Source organism: Molothrus aeneus, chromosome 4 (assembly GCF_037042795.1).
Source record: "Molothrus aeneus isolate 106 chromosome 4, BPBGC_Maene_1.0, whole genome shotgun sequence".
In the NCBI taxonomy this organism is placed as follows: domain Eukaryota; kingdom Metazoa; phylum Chordata; class Aves; order Passeriformes; family Icteridae; genus Molothrus; species Molothrus aeneus.
This window is the reverse complement of record NC_089649.1, coordinates 20,387,616-20,410,828: the sequence shown is the minus strand read 5'-3', so window position 1 is coordinate 20,410,828 and position 23,213 is coordinate 20,387,616. Positions and strand designations below refer to the sequence as shown.

At 37.1% G+C, this 23,213-nt stretch overlaps 1 protein-coding gene across 1 annotated transcript in view; it reads right to left on the bottom strand.

Annotated features, from left to right (window-relative positions):
- Nucleotides 1-23,213, bottom strand: part of CCSER1 (coiled-coil serine rich protein 1) — a 544,953-nt gene that overhangs the window by 248,234 nt on the left and 273,506 nt on the right. The window contains exon 7 of the mRNA XM_066548974.1: nt 17,056-17,139. Within this exon, the coding sequence (XP_066405071.1) occupies nt 17,056-17,139 (84 nt within the window). The remainder of the gene's footprint in view (nt 1-17,055; nt 17,140-23,213) is intronic.

Below are 23,213 nucleotides of genomic sequence, written 5' to 3'. Positions count from 1 at the left end.
CTTCTTCACAGCACAACCAACAAACTCCATCTCCCTCCTCACCCAGCTAACCCACTCTTTTGTAGCACTCGTCTTCTTATTGGACACAGCTGTGGCCTGTTAAGGGCAGGCCTGTTCCTAATCTTTGGTGATTGGTACAGCTGCAGCTCCTCAGGTGTGAGACTGCCTTCTGCACTATTCTCTTATTTTCTTACATTATATCCCTCCACATCCTCATAGGACAAAAAGGAGATTTTCAAATACCTCCCTAGAAAAATCAGTTTGATCCTACTAATGATAGCACTTGGTAATTTATTAAACTTCCATCACCAGGGTAAATCTTTGATACAGTAATTGAAAAATATATAGAATACCTTGATGAAGCCAACTTATTGTTCAGAACAGAGGCTGTAGATTGCTCCATCTTTCAGACCTACTCTTTAGAGACTTCTGCACGCTCACAGTGCCACAAATAAACTCTGCTAGGAATGCTGCATTGCTCACAAGCAATCTCAGCTGGCACAAGAGCTTTTGAGCAGCGGTGAACAGATCCAAACCAGGACTTGCGTGACATAAAATTGCATTTCGTGATTTTAACCAAGAAAACTGTAGGAGCACATCAAATTTTCAAAGCAAAAACCACCTCTATATTGCAAAATACATCTGATTGGACTTAAATTGACTGCACCAGCTGAGTAGATCAGCACAATGGAGGAAAACTTAGATTATTACTCTAATGCTCTTGCTATTCTTAACTCCATAATCATGGCCCTTCAGCTCAGGGAGTTTAACCAAAGTATAGGGACATCCTGGTAATGCTCACTCCTAATGAAATAGTCCATTTAAAGCTTTCAAAACAGCTGCTTCCCACTCAAATAAAAGAAAAAGAAACACATTTGTGACCTCAAAGCAACCATCTTATGCTTCACATATTAAACTAAACACTGAAACAGTGAGGAGAGCCAGCTCTGTTTTGTGACAGGTGGCTTAATGGAGAATCTCACTTAATGGGAAGACAATTTTCTACCCCACCAACTCATTTTTGGCAGTAATTTAGGACCCCTGAACTTATTTAATAACAATTGATATGAACAGTCTCCAATTTAATGTCAATTCAAAAATCAGACTTCCTGCTTGTGATAGTGGTTAATGTCAGGTACTACATGTCACAGATACCTTTTTCAATCTTTCAGTAAAATACACAGCATCCATTTATGTTTTCATTCAAAGTTGTTTCAGTGAAGGACTATAAAATAACAGCTTCAAAAAACAGGACTGAGTAAAGCACTATGTAGTGATAATGCCTTTATAATCACCCTTATAGCCTGGGAATGAACAGGCAATTACTAATCCTGCATAGCATAAAAAATAATCCTATAACATTTTGGAATTCACTTCAGATTAAGGGAAAAAAACCTGCAATTTCCCTCAACTTATTATAAAAAGAAACAACTTGTAACTACACAAGTATTCTGACAAGAACAACTGCAAAACCTTGGGAGATTAAAGATCTTAGCCAAAGGACATTTTTGAAGATTTTGTTGTATTTTCTAAAGGCTAATAAGACTTCTCATAACTGCACCTCAAAAATATCAGAATTATGCCAGTGTTAGTAATCCATGTGAGAAATGACTTTGTTCAGAAGCATTTCCCAAAACACAGAGTCTTCCTCTAATTATCAAAAAGGATTTAGAAGAGACACACACAGCATAAAGAACATGGTTGTCCTGTTCACTAATAACATAAAAGTGATTTCACTTTCTCCATAACTTAAGGCTTCTAATGCTTGAAAGAGTGGTCAAGGACATGCCATAATCTTTCTGGGGTTTGACCTCTCATTCCAAAGCTGTGGATAATGCACAAAGAGCCGCACTGTCAAAAAACCTCTTTAGGTGCCATGAGATGAAGTCCAAGTTATCCAAGTGGAATAAACCTATTCAAGGTTTTGGTTTTAACGTTTGGGGGATTCTCCATTATTTTTTGCTTAAAATATGGATGCAAACAGTTAAAAACTCATTCTGTAGAGCAACATACTCTACACATATTTTCAAATCAGGAAGTGAGCATTACTTCATGTAAATACGGAAATCAGATGTTGGCTTTGAAATTTTGGAGAAATAATAGGGTTACAAAGGATGTTTTAATCAATATATTTAGGGGAAACGTACAGTGAGACACAACATCCAGTGAGAGAACAGAGAGAAATCCACAGGAAATTGAGTTTAACGTGAGCAAAGCTCAATAATCACCTAAAAATGTAGCACAGACCTCTTCCCCAGCAAATTTAGTTGTTTTGTAACCACAACCACATGGGAAAAATTTGATGTAATCAAGCATAACAGAAATTGACATCAACTGACATCAACTTCTCCAAGTGACTGGTATCTGCTTACCTGGAACTTTAGAACTGCAGAGGTTTTTAGTATGATGAAACATTCAGAGATAATCAGAGATAATTAAATGAATTCTGTACTGCTTCATTCATAAACTGCAAAATTTTATGCTATCACCTGCATTCAAAAACTCATTCTCTCCTTTAGATCTACACTGAAAACATCACATTGGCATGATTGCTACAAGAATGGGAATAGCAGGATTGTTATAAAATGTTTAGGCACTGAAAGGGAAAAATAATGATTTGTCCACTTACAATCTGTGTATCTTTAAAGGACTCAGTCACCAAAAAGCAGAAAAACATGGCATTTATGTGAATTTCAGTCACTTCCTAGAGAAAAAAGGAGACTTCAAAACACTAAGATCAGTTCATGGTGCTTTTTTCAAATACCCAATAACATCTTTAATGCTTACTGGCACACGCATGTGCATACACCCAGACATGTTACAAAAATCCATTAAAAAAACCCCAAACAAATCAACCCAAAAAAGAAGGAGAAGAAAAAACAAGTTTGGTTCGTTATGGATGACTTTTTAAAGGAGGCCCAGAAAAGCATCAATACTGACTATCACTATTTGAAACAAAAACAAGCTCTTCCAGAACCCTAGAACTAAGAACAAAGCCAGCATTATCTTTCATAAAAATTAGGTACTACATAAAAAGTTTCAGAAAAATTTTTCTAATTCCAGTATCCTCACAACAGGAACAAAAAAAAACCTTTTCATTTTCAGAAGTAACTTGCAAAAAATTGTTAATCCCTGGTGGAACTGCACACAGAAAGCCTTAAACTGCTGAATTTTTACTCGTAATGGAGAGGATGCCACAGTGGTTTAAATGGAGTTCATCATTATTTTAAACAGTATTTTTAAAAAATGGCCTGCATGGCACTATATGTTCAGCCACACTTTAGGAACAAATAAAAAAACCTGTGTTCAATAGACTGTAGGGGGTTCTCAGATGATCATTTGGAACCCCATCCTCTAAAGCCTACAGGGCTAGTAGTTTCAACAGTAGCTACTGTTTTCAACTCCTGCAACACCATGTTGCATATCTCTCCTTAAAAGCTACCTTCATATCTCTCTAGGTACTTATCACACTATAATCTCTATATGTACAAAAAAATGCCCTGGCTATTAAACTATAAAACTGTATATTGCTGGTAATGCTTTAATTGTCTCTGCCTGAAAAAAAAAATGTTTGGTTTGGGTTTTTTTTTTTGGGTTTTTTTTTTTTTTTTTGACAATGAAATTGTGGTTTACCAAAGTAATGAAGAGAATAATTTAGTTCTGTTAGGATAAACTCCCTTTGCATGACCAAGAAAAGTAAGCGATACCAAAGAACACAAACATTCTTTCTTCTGTTCTTGGTATATCTCCCCCAGGCAGGGTAGACATAAATACATTATCTAACTCCACTATTTCATCACCAGGAGAGTCTGCAGCAACAGCAGTGTTTTCTTCTCACAATAACAAAATTCATATCATATGTAACCTTTTGGTAACTCCTTTGTCAAGGCTAACATAATTCTGCATTGGTAAAATCCTTTTTTTCCCCCCCAGAACAAATGAAATTCTCCTTTAAGCTGATGCTACTGCCTAAACCCCTCTCAAAGCCATTTCCTACCTATGCTTCATTAAAGCTCAGACATATTTTAATGCATTTCTGATTCCTCTTGTGGCAAAAAAATTACAGGATTCACAGCAGCTGAAGTGAAAAGAACAGTAACAATCACCTCCAACAGCCGACCTTGTGAACAGAGATTTTCTATAGCATTCTAGTGCACAAGTTTTTCAAAACTTCCCTAACAGGGAATCATTCTGGTTGATTTTGAGATTGCACTCTTGAGGCTCTGATTGTGTCCTTCAGCTACTATAAACCAGAAAAGTCTCAGAAAACAAAAATAATTACTAAACTTGCAAAGTTATTCTCTTGTTTTGTTTTTATCACATGAAGTCTATGAAAAACTTGCCATTTGGCTTTAAAAATATTAATTTTCAATTTTCTATTGAGATAAGGCTGTGTGGGTGTGTGGGTGTGCATGTGGGATAGCATATGGTACTGTCAACTCTTTCCTTTCTTCATTTCCATCCTGATGTTAAAAATAACACCTTGTTCTTTTTGGTTATTTAATTAAGGAGGTCACACCATAAATCATGAAGGGAGGCAGTCAACTTTGTTAACACCGGCCTTCCTTGCACTTTTCTATTTCCAATGCAGTGCACAAATCATCTTTAAATCAAAAGGTACAACCTGATCTAATCAATGCCAAGGTAAGTTGCCAACAATCTTTACATGTGAGGTGCTACATTAATATAGCTGTCCACCAAAAGCATGTTAAGGAAATGAACCATTCTATCATTCTCTTACAAAATGGATATTTACAACTTTCCCCTCTAGGCTTACAATGACAGGACTTGATGTAAATCAGCACGGCCCATCAGCACATCATGTAGCTACATTTACACATGCCCACTAAAGGCCTAGCCCTTATTGACAAATAAATCACCATGAGCAGAAATTAGAGCTTTCTTTCCTCTTATTTCACATTGAAGTCTTGCAGAAAAAGTCTAAGTCACAAAAAACATCTTTTTTTTTCTTTAATGGCTTAATTGTGCTTATAGTAGACAAGATCTCACTTTGAATTTGTTTTGCTTATTTGGTTTTTTTGTTTTTCAGGACTTTTTGCCTCTGCTGAACAACATATGTGGGTATTAATGCAAACAAAGACAGTTGCCAGAAATGAAGCCTCCACATGAGAGCTTTCATGGCATGATTTAAGGCACTTCCCAACCCTGTGTAAGAAACAGAAAACAGCTACTCTGGGCTGGCAGAGAATGAATGAGAAAAAGGCTGAATTATCACTTCAGTTATTACTCCAGTGGAGTAAGAGATTACCTGGTTGTAACCCTAAGACATGAACAGCATGCCACCAACATATTTGTGCATTTATGTTCAAGGCAGACACAACAGGGAACCAAGCCAACGTACATGTTGATGTATGGCTGACAGCTGGGATGAATAAACACGTTTTTCTGCTTTTAACAGCAAAGAACCATGCATAAGCCTGTCCATGCAAATCTCTCACAATAATTACATATGAAAAACCAAAGCAGATGTTTCACAGATAAAGGAAGGATAGCTACTTTCACTTATTTTAGCATAAAACCAGATGAGCTGTGAAAGATGTCTCCTTGTCTGTGATTATTCTCAATAGCATTAATTAATCATAAGTATAAAATTCTACTCCCATGCCTTCTGAAAAATATAATACTATTTATAGTACAATTCAGGAGCTACTTCACCCAATGCCAACTGGGAGACTAGCAACATTACTGGGCTCTGGAATATTCTATGTTGTATTTATTCACATCATTCCATACAGGTACAAGGAGTCCAGCACCACAAAACACAAAGAGGGATGCTAATGATTATTAGAGCTCTACTAAAAGAAAAGTGAAAACCCTGATGAAATGCCAAGTAACAGGGTTTTACACTTCTCTAACATTCTTCAACAATAAACATTTCTAATTCTGCAGCCTGATGTAATTACTAAGAAAGCTGATCAAGAACCACTAAGGCATTCGCAGAGCTAAACTCCTGTAGCCTGTCAATGTGAGACCACTAAGAGCCCTTTATAGATGCTGTCCCACAGGTTTGATGTACAATACAGCTGTGAAGAGATGATCAGCAAACTAAATGAGCAAACTTCTGTCAACATTCTATGTTGACATTTTCAGTGTACACCAGTGTAAGTAGACATAAAAGCCTGAAAAGCATTCCACAAGTCACCTCACACAAACCCCTCCTCTTGTGTAGTAGCAGCTACCTAGGGAGCAGTTCTCCATGGAGAGGTGAACAGATTCCTCACCCTTCTAAACAAACTTATTTGTCCTGATGAAGTCTGTTAGCCTGGGATGTCCTTTCTATTAATTATATTATACCAAGTCAGAAAATAATTAAACTACAAAGCATTCTGTGCAAAAGAAGGAGACAAAGAAATTAGAACAGGAGCACATAGCCATTAAAAAGATTTTTTTTGAGCAATGCTTGCATGCCTATCTATGCATACTGAATAAAATGGCAAAAATAAAAGCTATGACAACAAATTTTACAAACTATCTTGGTCAAAGCTGTGGAAAAAGAAAGTGAAATGTCTGTTCTGAAAAGGTGTCTATATGCGTTCAATACCTTATCGAGGAAGAAAGAGTAATTATGGAGTAATTGTATCCTGTTCTTACTGAGACAAAGCACAGCAACATCTAGTTGGTGCACCTGGTGCTCATCTGATACACACTTCCATGCAGTACTCAAATTCTGAGCTGTAATCACCCATATCTACTTGTATTCCATCATTTCGTCTATTTTAGCTTTACACTGCCCTTGACAAGAAAAATGTTTTCCCACACACTGTTTTTTCTTTAAAGTCTAATTACTAAAATTACTATATTTATTTATATATACTATATATATATAGTATATATAAATAAATGTATATATAAATAAATATTTATTTATTTATAGTATATCTAATTACTAGATCTTAGTTCCCTAAAGATATATCCCATTTAGGTGTAGTCTCTCAGGTACTCCTAAGCATTCAGTTTCACAGAGGCAATACTGGGTTCTCAGCTCCATGGAGCACCTCCTACTGAGACACTGATGATTATCCCAAATGCCAGTGGCCATGTAGAGATTTTATGTAAATATGGGATATTTCATGGGATACTTTGATTTTATGTAAATATGGGATACTTCGAGCCAGGATGTAGGACTAGGGTACCCTCTAAGGTCCTTCACTCCTAAATTACCCATCATCTTAAGTTACCTGCTTAGGTTCTACCAAAAAAAAAAACAAAAACAACAACCCAAAACCAAAAGAAAAGAAAACAAAACAAAAACCTGTCTGTATCAATAACTCTCTGGCAACACGGTCACTGCTGAGCCTTGATGTTTCTAATATTTCTCATGCCAAATTCTACATATTCCTTATCAGAACAGCCTCCCATGAAGTTAGGGCCTTCATATGTATGGAAGGTTTTAATAACTCCTGAACAATAAATTTTAAAAATTATCAAAATTATTTTTAAAAAGAAAAATAAAGCTGAAATGGAAGTAAGATAAAAATTTTACAGGCCTGTTTCATTACTGATTCTAAGAATTTTTCCAAGTCATAACCTTGTTTTTGTCACACTTTTAGGGTTCTTTCTATGCTGACAAACTGGCATGCACACAGCCTGAAGCTTCCTGATTCCCTACAGGTTCAGAACAACTGCACTTCCCACTTAATTGTCACCTTACAGTTTAAGTAGTAGTTTTCTCACCCTCTCTCTCCCCCTCAATCTGCTTACATGATTACAAAAATCTGGTTTTCTGCAGAATAAAGTATGTGAAAAAAGCTCTCTGCCTGGATACTACTTTAATTTTGCTGGCTAAGCAGAACGGTCCATTTATTTTTAAGTTCAAGTCCAGACAAACAGATACACATTCTTAACTGTGACTTGACAAATAAAGACAAAATAGTACTAGAAAAGATGTCTTAAGCTACTTGTGGTTCATCAGCTTTTTCTCTACAGCCTCATCACGCCAGTGGTTCTGAACTGGAGGGACAAAAGAAAGCAAATATCTTTGTCCCTTAAGTACTGAATTCCATTTCAATAAATCAAAGATAATGCACTAAGATGACTTCTAAAAAATTGCAGAAAATGGTTAAAGCTTTCTTCATCACATTGGCTAAATGAAGATCCTTTGCACAGCAATTTCCATTTATTTGCACAGCAATTTTTCAATCATGCCTCCATTTGCAGTGTTCTTAGAAGGTATATAATCAGGGACAATCCAAAAATCCTGCCCTCTCTCTACCACCCTTCCACTCAGAGCCCATCACCCTGCTCTTAAAAGCAGTATGATCAACACACAGTTCAGCTAAAAAATTAGAACAAGTTGTTCAGCTAAAAAATTAGAACAAGTTGTTAGATCATCCTTTAATTGCACCACTTTTTATTTTTCCAGCCTATTAGCCTGAGCTCCACTGCAAGCAGCCCCACCAGACAGGTGCAAGTTTACACAGTTAATCTTTATTCCTTCTCATCACCATACTACCAGAACAACAGCTCCACTTGTTTTTTCTAAAGTCCTAATAATACAGCATCCTATTTCTCAACCAGCATAGCTGAGTGCAACTCTCATTTGTAAGCTGAAACACAAATATCACACTTGGAGAAAGTCTGGTTTTATTAATCCCTATGTTAATAATCGGTGAATTCTGATAAATACCAGAGCCTGCAAACTCTATTATTCTTCTGGCAAATCACAAGAGCTCCCTTTGAGAAAAACAATATCATCTGTAAGTCAAATTGGGAAGTGTAAGATAAATGTCTTCCATTATTACCAGAAAACACTAAAATACGTTAAGTACATTTCAAACATACTGAATTATTCATGAAGAACAGCTCTGGAAAAAAACTCACCAATCAAGCCAAAAAAGATATATTTTCACTTTATATTCTGAAATCAACAAAGAATATTAAGAAACAGTTCATTGCTTTTATTTTCCTAGCTATACAGACCAATCTAATGAAAAAATAGTCAGAATTGAGTACTGAGTACACAGACAAACCAAACAAATGTACAAGTGAGGTTAGGCTGACTTACTATTAACCAGTACCTTATTTTCTCCCTGCAATTTAACTGTAATATGTGGCTAAAAGTCAGTAAGATTGGTTTTCTATTTGATTTTTGGTAATGACCATAAACTAATCAAGATACAAAGGAATATAAAATGTTTTTTCATCAAACTATCAGAGGAGACAAAATAGCAAACAAGATTACTTGAGCAATAATTTTTATAAACAGCTTAGAAAGTAGAAGTAGAAATTTGCAAGCTAGCTCTGTGCCAGGACACTACTCAGGCTTTTGTACATGTTCTTGTTACACACTTTTGCATCCATGATATCCCCCATGGGAGTTTTTACTACCACTCAGCATGAATGCACTACAGCTCTTCAGTCATCTGCCTCCTCCCTGCAGGGCAATGAAGGGCATTTGTACAGCCCACTGCCTATCTCACCAAATACCCAGCCTAAGGACAGGGTAACCAGCAGGCAATTCCTGAAAGATTGGCTACAGAACCCATTCCCTTCTTGTTGCACTGGGATGCTGACAAAATCTCATCAGAACCAGAATTGTTACAGCTGTGAAGCACTACAAAGGCCTAAGCTGGAAAAAAAGTCTCCACTCAAAAACCAGAAGTGGGCATTAATAAGTTTCTGGATAAAGAATTGATAAAACATGCACAGGACATTAAAAGATGTGCAGACTGTGTGTGGTTTCTATAGAGAGAGGGGAACAGTATTTCAAAAGATGCAGGAAATCAGAACAGCAGAAGAAAGAATCCAAGGGAAGCATTAAAGACCTGGATGGAAGAAAGAGGCTTGACACTGTGACCAAAACCTACCTCTTGTTGTAAGATTGCTATTCTGATTTAAAAAAAGAAAAAAAAAAAGGGGGAAAAAAAAAGCATTTATCTAATATCTCTGAAATAAATGGCCACTTCAGCAGTTCTCCAGCCCCAGCCTCAGCCCCACCCATCCTAGGCTAATTACAGAGACATGAGAGGGCATGCAGTACAATGATTATCTACTCAAATCCAGAAGATCAGCAGTACTTTATTCTATTTAATTCACTTCTCCAAACCATGGGAAACAGCTATGGCAAAGGGTATTTTTGCTCTCCAAAAACTGGAAGAGGCAACTTTCCCAATTTCAGAGCTACAACCTCATGTAGACAAACTAGGTATGAATCGGAATTTCTCCATGGAAGTTCTACTAAAACTCCATATACACACCCCAGCTCTAAACAGGACTTAAAATCACTAAAGAATATGTTTCAAAGAAGGCAGAGCATCTGAGGAAGTGTTTGAGCATCCTTTGAACCATGCAATATTCATGATGCCAAAGTACAGAAGGTATCTTCAGTGAGAAAGTGCTCAGTCTTTGAAACAGAATTTGAAATGGAGTCTTTGTTGAATCTCTTAAATCTTGTGCATTTCAAATAACAAACGGAAATAGAGTAATGGAACAACAAAAATATACAAAACTTGGAGAGGATCTACAGAGTCAGTCTCTGAGAAGCAATACTACTGAGATGTAAGAAATACTTTCATGTAACTAATTTCTTGTTAGTTTACTCTTTTAGGAAAGGACTAAGGACTGATACTGCAGTTCAGCTTTTTGGTGTCTTAAGAACAGTTTCTCAGCCCTAACATAAAAGTACTTGTAATTTTTTTTCATCCTAAAAATTCTCCTGTGTGAACAACAATGTGTTATTTACAGACAAAATTATTTATGCCTTTAAATTCTGGAATATACTAAGAGTGAATGAAAAAACATTCACTGAGGATGAACATTACATTACACCCTTCCTTAAAAAACTTCACTAGCATGCAAAGAAAAATTATACCATGGTATTAAACCACAGATGATTCTGCATTGGTGATGGTTGCTACACCAGTGTGTATTTAAAGACTTGTCTGTGAATTATGCTCAGCTATGGCAAAGAAAACTGGACCAGGCACTAAACTAAGATTGAGGGAAGGAAAGAGAAACCAAACAAAATATTATTTTTCCATCAGATCCTTAACAAACTGCACAGACAGATATCCCCACATCGTGAAGAGCAAAAATATTTCCACAATCAGAAAATTAATTATTGGAAGAAACAACACGAACAGTTGATTCATTACACACTGCAGTGCAGAGCTGAGGATAATGCATTTATCAATCTGAAAGTCATCCATATCAGATGATTACAATAAAAATGTGTCACACGCATGCCTTTAGCAATATACTCAAAGTGTTACGTCATAGAAATTAAACTGCTGATCTTCAGAAGCAAAACAAGCTTCCCAGCACACCTGTATTTGTTTTTAAGCAACATTACCTTTCTCTGTTCTCTGAGAAACACACAGAGGCAATAGTATTTCATTAGATGATACTGACAGCAGTCATTGCAACGCCACCTCAAACTTGAGTACTTTGAGAATTTATCTAATACCACAAACTTACTATCAAGCAACAATGAATTTCAGTACTTTTTAGCCAACTTTCATCCTACAAAGGAAAACATCTACAAAGCCGAACTGCAACACACAGTCTTCCTTCCCTGCACATCCCCAAGATACCATTTCCATTTGTCCTAAAATTCACCTGTTGTCAGCTATCTTTAGATCTTCACTTGAGTAAAAATAAGTTTAAAAAATTAAGTTAAAAAAAGGAAAGGTGATATTGAGACATACATTTTGTCCTTCAGATAGCTCAAAAAGTACAGTTTTCCTAGATTTTGGCCTAAGGCCAGATCAGAATTGCCTGCTTATACTATGAGGCCCATCAGTAAAACATTGCACATCTCATGAAGGCAGCTGTCTACAAGTGACACTCCTGCCAAAGATAAGCACACACAGTGCATTATTATTGAAGGAGGGCAAGCCTCACCACTGTGTCTCAAGAGAGACTTGGGACAAATTCTTTATTTCAGATCTGTTCATTTTGCAGTGTTATTTCTATTAAATACTCCAGAGCAGAGCCTCAGTGAAACCAGGAATACACTCTGTGCTCATTATATCTTTTTTTATCTATGCCAAACACCATGATATGACAATGTTTTGAAGTGGGAACTTAAACTCGTATGCAGAATCACCTCTACAAGTGCCCAGAAATATTAAAGATCATATCTGACTGGCAGCTTTTCATCAAGGGACTGGTGGAGACCAAGGAGTTGGAGCCTAATCCCCATTGTGGGTTATAGGATATTGCCATTTTCACACTCCATGTCTGTCTGGTGGAACTGATTCAGAGAGTAATTACTGCTCAGATAAGCCTCTTCTGGAATACGTGCAATTAATTCTCCTGCAAAAAAGGGGGAAGATGCCTGACACTTTAATAATGTTTAAGTACACCTAATCTATTTCTTTTCTACTCCTAATTTTTCCTAAATATGGTGAAGAAAGAGGATTTGAAACTACTTACAAATTCTGGTTCTTATGCAAATTATCCAAGGGTCTGTAATACCCTCTCATAAAAACAGCCAACATGAAATAATACCAGAAAGCAACAGAATGTAAAGCAAATGGGTAATCAGTGTAAAGAGCAATCTAGATTTCTTTTTTCCAAAAAAAAAGGACTACTACTCTTTTCAAATGGGAATTAATTTCTTTAAAATTTCAAGAAAAACTGTTTTTAAAAGGTAGACAATAACCTGGACTAATGAAAATGTCTCTTTTTCGCAACAATTCAAAAAATTATTTTCCCCATGCATTCATGACATTTTTATCTGAAACTCATCCTTTGCCTGTCAAAACAAGTCATAATGTTAAAACTGTTAAATTCAAGGGATCTGTACTGGCATAACTACATTTTGAAGTGATTTTTATACTTAACCTAAGTGTCTTTCATAAATAGTTCATCAGCAGGATTCAAATGCATCTAAGGTTTTCTGTTACCCTTCAAAGCTGAGTAACTAGTACTCATCCTCACCATACTTCAAAAATCGAGCAACTGGCTAATTGACCATTATTGAAATCAAGCTACAGAGAACAGGTAAGCTTGCCATCACTCTTGCCCTCCAGGAACACACTGTATTTAGGATACAGCAACTAAGCAACAACTACAAAAAAGTCGCTCCTCGCCAAAACCATCACCCACCAACCCCCTTCCCCCAAACCACAGCACAAGTCCCATGCCCTCTCAAATCATTTAACCTACGCTTTGGGCAGGGAGGTAGAGCTTATTTATGATTGGAAAAGATAAGAAAAAAAGTTTAAAAAATAAAAATGGAGCAGCTTTGTTTTGTGTAGCCAACTCCAGAGTATAGCCTGAAAGCAGTAACTTGTGTAACTTGTGCAGCTTGAGGTAAAGCCCACTTAGGTAGCACAGTACCTTGCTATTCCATAAATGTAGGAAGTCTAACATTTGATAAAGAGCTACCTCCATGGCAGAAAAATATTCCCAACAGCTGGGCTATAAGGGGGATTAATTTCCTGACCTAACTTTGCCTCCAGTTCCACTCAGAATCAACTCCAACTGCCTCACTACATTTTTCATTTTGGTGGCACAACACACGACTTAAGTCACACAGGGAATCAAGGTTGAAAGGATAATGGTGTTAAGTCTCATTTTTCACCATGAATGTTGCTGTACCAATGACAGCAATAGAATAAATGTTACTGTAAACAGCAGTCAGTTATTTTTGCCAATATAGCTGGAAAATATTTTGTGCTTAAAGTCACTCTAAGTGCTCACGCTGCAGCAGAAAAAGATCGATTTGGGAAAATAGACGAAAAGATGCAGTTGCAGGCAGACCTGGGTATGAGACAGCTGAGGTTTCAAACATCCTCATGCCCAAAGAAAACTAAGATGTTTATTTATTTTGGTTGTTTTAGGGGGAAAATAAGAAGAAAAAAGCAGAGCACATTCCCTGCAGAATGGATATGCCTAATTTGATTCCATGGATAACATTTTCACAAGTGAGTACAGTTTTGAGATAAGTGGTGATTTGAACCCAAATTTTCAATTCCTGCTGAGGTTTACCATTTCCAGGTATCTTCAGAGCAGGTTTGGGTACCTGACATTTCTGAAGCAAGCATTTTTCAAGAGATAATGGAAGCATGGAGGTATTAATTCCACTTCCCTACCTACCTATCTTTATTTCTCTAATAATCATTAAATAAGAGAACAAACAAAAATCTGCAAGAGACTATGTTCTTTGTTTTTAGGAGGTAGGTGATGGCTCCTTGTATTTTATCCTCTCTACCTGGGTATTACAGCTGAGCATCTAAACCCCTATTTTCATTTCTCTAGAATTTAGCCTTTTCCCCCTTAAAAAGCTATGCAACAATTCCAAGTTCTGAAGCTTCATCAGCTCACACTCCACTGACATTTTCCTCAGTTCAGCTCCTTCATAATGCACTCAAATGAGGTAGGAATGCTTTTTTACAAGCATTTAAAATTTAAGAAAAAAAAAATCAGAGGGGAAAACTACAAGAAAAGTCTAGCAAATCTAGAGGAAAGCAAGAAGCAAAAGCTCACACACAGCCAAAATTACCTTAAGTTCACTTTGGGTTAGTTGAAGAGTTTTGCAGTAAAACCAACTAAGCAAGCGTTTTACATATACATACAAACATTCAACTTGAATGTTGGAAGTACAGATTTTAATGTACTTCTCAAAAAGCACAAAACTGACTCCTACTCAAATAAATTTTTATGTGCTATTTCTGAATTAGCATCAGGATGCCATGCTTTCAAGACAGGCAAGTTGCATTTAAAAATTTTATCTTTCCATATTCAGAGTGACAAATGGAACATGGGCTGCCCCAAGACACAAGAACAAAAGCTTTCATTTTCTATTAAGTGCTATGTTTGTAATAAATTGCAGCTATGTGAAAATATGTGCAGTTTCATTAGCCACAAATGACTGCTCTTAAACAGTCTTTTCTAAGCAATCACTTTCCAAATGTTTACAGTCTCACAAACACCTAAGTAAATGCAGCATTTGCAGAATATTAAAGCATGTTGCACATCAATTTTTGGTGAGTTTTATGCAAGCTATGAAAACATTATCAGAATTTCCTGGCAATCATTATAAATTTAATTAATTTTTAACAGCTCTGAAAGACAGCTTACCTTCCCTCAAGAGCACACTGAAAAAAGTTTCTAAGAGCATCTCTGACAATCAGGAGCCAACTTCATCAAGTGCCATGGGAAGGACCCAGGGCACCTCCAGAAAAAGGGCACTGAATGTGCAGTATTGCAGAAGATGCAGTAGAGATTCAGTAGAGATTTTAAAAGTACACCTATGACTGTACTTAGACAACTCAAAACGACAACAACACCACAAAAAAACCCAAAAAACACACCCCAAAAAAACCCCAACCAACAACCCACAACCACAGCACAAAAACCAAATACTTCTTTTCCTATGGTGTTTCCACTTGTTTTTTTTTTAGGTTTCATAAACTATAATAGTTTCTGTCATGTTCAACTCCCAGCCTGGCTTTAGTCAGTTCAATTAGGAGTAAATCAGATCTATGAAGTCCTTTCCAAGCTTAATTTCCAACAACTAAACATGGTCTCAAGAATCCCACCTGCACTCCTTTACAAGTCTTAAAGCGTCAAAACTGAAGTCAATTAATAATGGATTAAATCCACGGTACTTTCAGTCATATAGAAATCCTTATTTCAAGGCCCTGGAAAGTTGTACTTTTTGTCTATTATGACAGTTCCCTGGGGGTCTTTTTGTCTTCAAATGATGTATACACAGATGAATTTTGACAACTGTTAACAGCAAACCAGCTACAGCTCCCTGTATCAATACCGGCTAATTTTACACTGACAGAATTGTCCACCAGTTAAATAGCATATGTTCTGAACTAGACTGATACAAAATTAATGCTCCAGGACTGTGGAGGAGTTTGATGCACCCCATGTCCCATTTTGTTATTTAATTTTAGATAATAATTACACAATACATCATTTCTTAATGTAGCCAAATACAACACAAAGAATATTGATGATGTGTATTTATTTTGCAGATGTAAATATAGCACAGAAATCTTTCACTCTTGGGCAGGATTACATTTTTCCCATGCAACTTGAAACTCAAGTTATTTGGCATAAAAGTGTACTCCTGCTTTTAGTGAGTATAAAAAAATGCAGTAATAGCTAGACCTGAATTAATTCTGTTCAAGTTCTGAGCTAGGCACGAGAGACAAAAGACAGAAAGGCACAAAAATCCCCTGAGGTAGATCAGCAAATTAAGATCTAATTAGGGAAACAATCCCTTGTCCCAAAGGGTGATGAAACAAAATCTTAGGTGCCCACACAGCTGCAGCTTTCATGGAAGGAATGAATGTGCTGAATGTCCTCCTGAAGGTGGTGCCCTACAGGATTTCTCTGCAGTGAGAGAGGAGGTGGAAACTCCCTCTAGTTTATTTGAAAATACTGAAGATATCCATGCTTTAACCACATTTCATCCAAAAAGGAATCTTCAAATTCTGTTACCACAGCCTTAGCAAAATAATAAAACGCATTTTCACGTGTTTAGTATTTTGTAATTGCTGAATCATGTATTTTGCTTCAGTCACTGGAATGTCTTTTGTCAATCCTTAAAGCAGCAGTAGCCAAGCATTAGTAGCTCATATGCTAAGTAAAGGTTCAGCAAGTGTAAGAATATTTATTACCTTATGCAAAGACACCTATTATGGAGAAAAAAAATAAAATTATTTCCTTTTCGACTGAAGAATCTCATAGATGTGAAAAGCAGCCCATGGGAGAAATACTGACAATTTATCAGGCATGTGCATGGCCCTTCAAGATTTCTGGCACATGCATACAGTGCTGTGCTTATCTGCCTCTGATCAGACAACTGTCAACACAATGTCTTGAAAGAAACTTTTACAAGCAGTGAACCTAGACAGTAGCCACTTCAGAGGCTGACAAGTCCCTAGAAAAGTACAGTCAATGTTATCAGTGTTTATCTGAATGATTAACATAGCCTTAGGCTAGTAATTCCGTAGCAGGTGTGAAACTGTATTTCTTTATTATCTGGTCTGGGATTGACATTATCAGGGAAATGAACCCAAAAACACCCAGAAAACCCAGGACAGCCCCCGCATTGCTCCTCCTGCTTACCAGCTCCTCACGAAGCCGGGCTATGAGTTCATCTCTCTCCTTCAGCTGCAGCTTCAGCACTGAGCACTCATCTTTTATTCCATCCTAGAAAAACATCAAAAGAGATGTTATAATAGGCTTAACGCTTCTACTTTGCTCATGACAAGAAAACGCTGTTCCACATAGTGTGAGATAATTACATTCAAATAATGAAACTCCATTTTTCTTTGTCATGTGTGGTATTTTCGATACCATTTCCTAAGTTGCTGCATAAAGAAATTAATGTATCAAAAAACATTGCATAGAAATTTGAATAGCTCCCTGCACAGAAGTCCATTTCATTGTTTTCTGAATCTTTCAACTCTTTTTACTGAAGATCCTATCAGGTCATTCCTTTTCATTTGAGAAACAGCTATGAAATGTTGTAATTTTAATCATACAAAACAACATTAGAGAACTATCAATTTAGAGCATTATTGCAGAGCTCTTGATCTTGGAGAGATGAAAAAAGCACAACAGACACGCACAGGAAAAGGAAAGCACACTCCCCATCCATACATCTTTTGTCCCACATCAGTTAAAACAGCTGCAGTTCTGGTATTAGCTGGGGGAGGAAAGAATTTAGTTACCACTTAGTGAAATAACTACTGCAACTGAATTTGACCTGCATGAAAGCAACCGTAATAGCTAAAACTGTACCCAAACACATGTCCAGGCGGCAGGCTGCAAACTGTCCACAGGAAAACTTGTGAGTTCATCATATGAACATAAGTCTTAACATCATATTTGAAGACGAAATATCAAGTTCTGTGTTGTTCTGGATAAACATCTCAGAGGAGAAATTCAAATTAAGAGACTGAACTGTTGAAAAGTGAAAACCTAGTAAACGAACCAGTCAACTAGCTGGTTATGCAATTGTAACAGAAGAATTCTATTTTTACATCCTTCTAGCGTGGAAACACTTAATGGAAACATGGGAAGTTTACTAATTTGGAGTACTATTATTCAAAGATAAAAACAAAAAAAACCCAAAAAACCAGAAAACCACCAGCCATATGACAAGAAAACTTTCAGCAATCTGGTGGTATATTCACAATGCTTATTCTGAAAATAAAAAAAACTGGACCTCTAGTTATCAGCTAATAGCAGTCTAAGAGTGCAGGACTTATTTATATTGTGTTGAGTTCAGAGGTTAGAAAAGTTATAACCAGTGTGATAAACTTGCACTTTGCCATTGCTAATGTGTTTGTAAATCCAAATTAACACAGAAATACAGGACAAAAAAAGTAGCGTAATCCCATTTTCCTCACATAAAAGATAATAATTATATTATTTAAAAATAATTTTATTGCTCATCATCTGCTCTAACAGAATTGGAAGAAGGAACAAGACACATAGACATCAATATTCTAAATATTTTAAATAACTGCAAGAGAAAGTGTTACACCATTTCTGGCCACTTGCACACTACTTCAGTACTACTAAAGATTTTCTGAAAGATCCAAATTTATAAAAAAGCCAGAACTCACACTATCTCCACTAGGGAAAACCTCATGGAAGTTTTCTTTATTATATGCTATTGAAGCATTTTACTGTCTACTGGCAGATTGATGTTTAGGCACATTAGCTGAAAATAAAATTTTAGTGCATCCCAGAATGCAGCCCGCAACACTGGATGTGCTATCAGTACACATTTAACATTACTATTAGCAAAAATATCTGCTTATAAAAAATATGGTTTTAAGTATCAGCAACAATTATCTTATCAAAGCAAGGTCTTTATTTAACAAAATCATTTTAAAACAATATGGCATCAGCTATGGTATCTCAAAGTTTTGTTACATTGTTCTGAGTTCTTTTTGTCAGCGCAGTTTTACACTGTTGCTACCTTTTGAATCTCTCCTTTTTAACTTAGAATAAAATAGTACAATACACAGTGGGAAAAGAAAAACATCAAAGTCCCATAGCCAAGACTATTACAAAAATATGTATTGGAAAGCATGCACAAACAAATACAGCAATGAGGCGTGTAACGTCGTGCCTCAACCACAGCAGGAAATATTTTTGCAGTGAGCTTTGGCAGTAGGTTTTGTCTAAGAGGCAAAGCAGAACTCCCTTGGACTAGTGAGAGCTTGAAGAAAGATTCTGCCTCAGAGAGCTTCCTATGACTTGAAACCCACAGTGCAACTCTCCCGGCGAAAAGCAGTCGAGCACCCAGCTGGATCTTCCTTGGCATGCAAGGAATGGAACACTCCTGCTTGGCACAGTTCTCCAGGCACTTAACTGCCACATTCCATGCAACAATTGTCTCATAAAATTTAGACCATAACTATCCTTAGAGCTTGGAGAAAAGCATGAAGGCTAAGGTTTTTCCCTTGTATTGCCTCATTTCAGCAAAACACAGATTAACCCTTCCAGCAGGACAAGGTGTTTGGAAATCAGTGCTGTCATTATCAACTCCTGCACAGGCCACTGCAGCCTTGTAAAAGAGCACCCGGCAATTTCTGGGATAGTTGAGACTCTCAGGTTTGGACTCTGCAATGATTTTGGCTGAGGTAGAGTTAACTTTCTTCACAGCAGCTCTTATGGCACTACAGGTTGGATTTGGTCTGGAAGCAGTGTGGATAATACAGATTTTATTTTGCTTTTGGCAAGCAGCACTTACGCAGCATCGAGGCCTTTTCTGCTTCTTGTACTGCCACTGCAGTGAGGAGAGGAGGGTGGTGGAGCGGTGTGGCCGGTGGAAACACGCCCAGGCTAGAACGACCAGCCCGCCTCCAGCCAAAGGGGCGCTTCCCCAACACGAAGCCGGGTATTGCGCCTAAGGCACTAAACTGCCTTCCGGACGTTGGCCGCTGAAAAACTCCGAGCCGCAGGAAGAAGAGGCATCTCTCAGTCTCTTAGTATGATCAGGTTTATTGGGTCCCGAGGGACCATACACTCCCAATGGAACCAGGGGATGAGGGCTAGGAGCAGTGAGCTGAGAGCCCCGAGGTATGGAAAACCTCGGGTTTTAAAGGAGATGGGAGGGGTGAGGGGTAACAAATCAGGAGAGAGAAGGGAAAGATACATTGGGGATTGACATAACAGTAAAACCAATCATGTACAACGAAGGGAGGGGCCCTGGCCCCTGAGCCAATCACCCGACACCCTGGCCAGAAGCTTCTGGAAAAGGAGGCGGGGTGCCGAGTGACAGGCAGGCAACCGGGGGTGGGGAACAAAAAGATACATGTGATAACCATAGAAACTGGGGAGGGGTTTGGGGATTGACAATTAACTGGGTTTGGGCAGGGCCTTTCAACATGAACAATGGGGGGGAACAGAACAAACGCAAAACGAACCACAACAGGGTGGCAGTTGGGAGGGGACAGAGCCAAGACAGCCAACTGATCCAAGGAATATTCCATCGAATATGGCATCATGCTGGGTACACAAAGCAAGGGAAAGAAAGAGGAAGGAGTGATGGTGCTCATCTCCCCAAGTCATCGCTACACACAATAGAACCCTGCTATCTTGGTGCAGCAGAGAGCTGTTTGTGGTTGAATGCAGAGTAGAATTAGGATGTTATAATCTCATTTTGCTGCACAGTATCTGCAGAGGCATCAATCTTTCTTCAAATGCAAGAGCATGAATAAAAGAAAGAAAACACATTGTCAAGCAGTTGACTGCAAAAAGGCAGGGCAATTTCAGCGTCCCAGACACCTGTCTGAATGTAGCACTAACAGAATAAAAAATGTTGTGGAAAAAACTGTTACCAAAACAGTGAATATAGTCCCTCCAGAAAGTAACTACTGAAAGCTATGGCAGGAGAAGAGGCACAGAAAATCCTTTTCTCATGCAAGAACCAAACTATTTCAGTGGAGGATTACATGAATGGTATTAAAGAAATTCCATGTTACGGAAATGTGTGCAGGGCAGCAAAAACTGGTGGAATGCTGTGTTCTTCATTAGTCTGTGGGTAAACAGCAATGTATATCTGATGGTGTGAATTCAGGAATGGATCATCTCTACTCCTGAGGAGGTCTGAAATGCTCCATTATCTGCTGAGAAACTATAATACAGGGCAAAGCTGCTGTCGAAAGACCAAACAATTTTTTGTGAAAAGGTTCTCAAAGTCAATGAGAAATAGCAGATACAGTCTGATGGGGATTTATAGTACAAAAAACAACAACAAAAAAAAGCCCAAACCCAAACCTCCCAAAACCCCAATATTGCCTCCTAATGAATTGCCACAGCAACAGATATTAAAGAAGAAATAAGTTGGAAAGGATGGCCTGCTTTTCGGAGAGCATGCACTCAGTGTATTCTAAATCCACACTAAATTTTACTAACCTGGAAAAAAAACCATTTCCCTCATAATGTAGGGCTTTCTAAATACACTTTGAATACTCTGGGGCTGTGAGAGTCAGCCTCTTAGCTATCTCCACATTCCAGTTGACACCTGACTCATGTATTCCTGTGTTTAGAAATATAAGCCCAATTATAGTGTGGGCATAATCACATTTGCAAAATATGTCTCCCACTTTTTTCAGCCCTTACAATATTTGTAGAGTGTAAAAGAACAGACTGTCATATAAGTAAAGTTGAGTTCAGAAGCCAATTAAAATCAATAAAATGTCCACAGATATAAAAGTCTGCTAGGTGACATTTACTTTTTCTATTTACTAAAGCAATACCCTTTGCCGCTTTGAGTCCTTATCTTTCTGCAAAATGAAAGGTAAGATTTCTCCAAATCTTTCTGCAATATTTTATCAAGGCTACTAGTCCAGTAAGAACATGAATGCTATGAAATTATCAGTCCAAATAATTCAATCTAAGCTCTAGGCATGTTTTCATAAGATACCTGTATCACTGCAGCTTTGAGGCCATTTTGCAGAGCTTAATAAATTATATATACTACATATTACATTGTCTTTATTATTCTCATTGTTTTTATGAATGCTGTTAATTATTTTACTATGAAAAAAAGGACGAGAATTCTGCTCTCAATTGTAGTAAGGATGTCCATGACTCTAGAAATGCTTGATAAAAACTCAGTTAACAACTCATTGTTAAAGAAAACTGTTACCATAATTTGTAAACAGTACATCTTCAAACTACTTTATTAAATATAGATAATCAAAAAAAGTTTTTCAGACTAAATTCCAAGTGTATTTCATAAAAATGTGAAAGTAGCTGTGTGCAAAAAGCTATCCATCATTTTCTTCACTTATATCCTGTGATACTTAGAAAAAATCCATGATTTAGGTGCAAGTTCATTATGGATCTCCTGTTATTACTACATACATTTATGGTTAGAATATTTTTCAAATTATCACCTTTTTACTTATTTGCAGTTGCTAGCTATGACAGCAATAGCTACGTCTCAGTGCCAGTATTTTCCTATTTCAGTTTAATTCTGCTCATTTGGGAAAATGCTAAACATAGTAGCAAATCTGTTTCTGCTCAGATCAGGTCACAAGATGAGAAATTGTGCTGTGTGTGAAGACAGCTGCAGCAGGTTATGCATAAGTGCCAAAAAGAATAATCATTTTAAATTTGAAAACTTACTTTATGCCTCTTCATAATTTGGAACACAGAGGCATATTGTGCTTACTGTAATCAAAGTGCTATAAACAGAACTAACCAAGTATTCTGGGAGATAAATTTACTGCTTTTCCTCTGATACTAAACAGAATATGTTTCTAAAGAAACACCATAAAATTAGAATATGATAAAACTCATTTGATAAACGTGCTGAATTTCAGATGCTAAATGGATTGTTTACCAACTTAGGGCACTGCAAAAATCAACAATTACTTAGGATATAGTGTCTTAAGAAAATAATCCTGGAACAAACAAAATTAAAAAATTTAAAACTGAGTATCAGGTCCAGAAAGGCACACAAATGCCACAACAGTTGAAACTTCCTCTCAGTTATGCAGCAGATCTAGATAGAAAAATTCATAAATTTCTGGATAACTCTCTGGAACATTCAGAAAAAACACAAGGTTTAATATGGACATTATTAGTATTCTCCTGTGAACAGCATATAAATCCAGATAGGGATTGTGGATAACTTCTATGGTTCACTTTATACCACCTGACATCAAAAAAGGAACAAGTAGTTTTGTGGATCTTACATGAAATTTTCAGATGAGCGCTACTATCTTTCTCCAAACTGAGACACCACTTGTGTT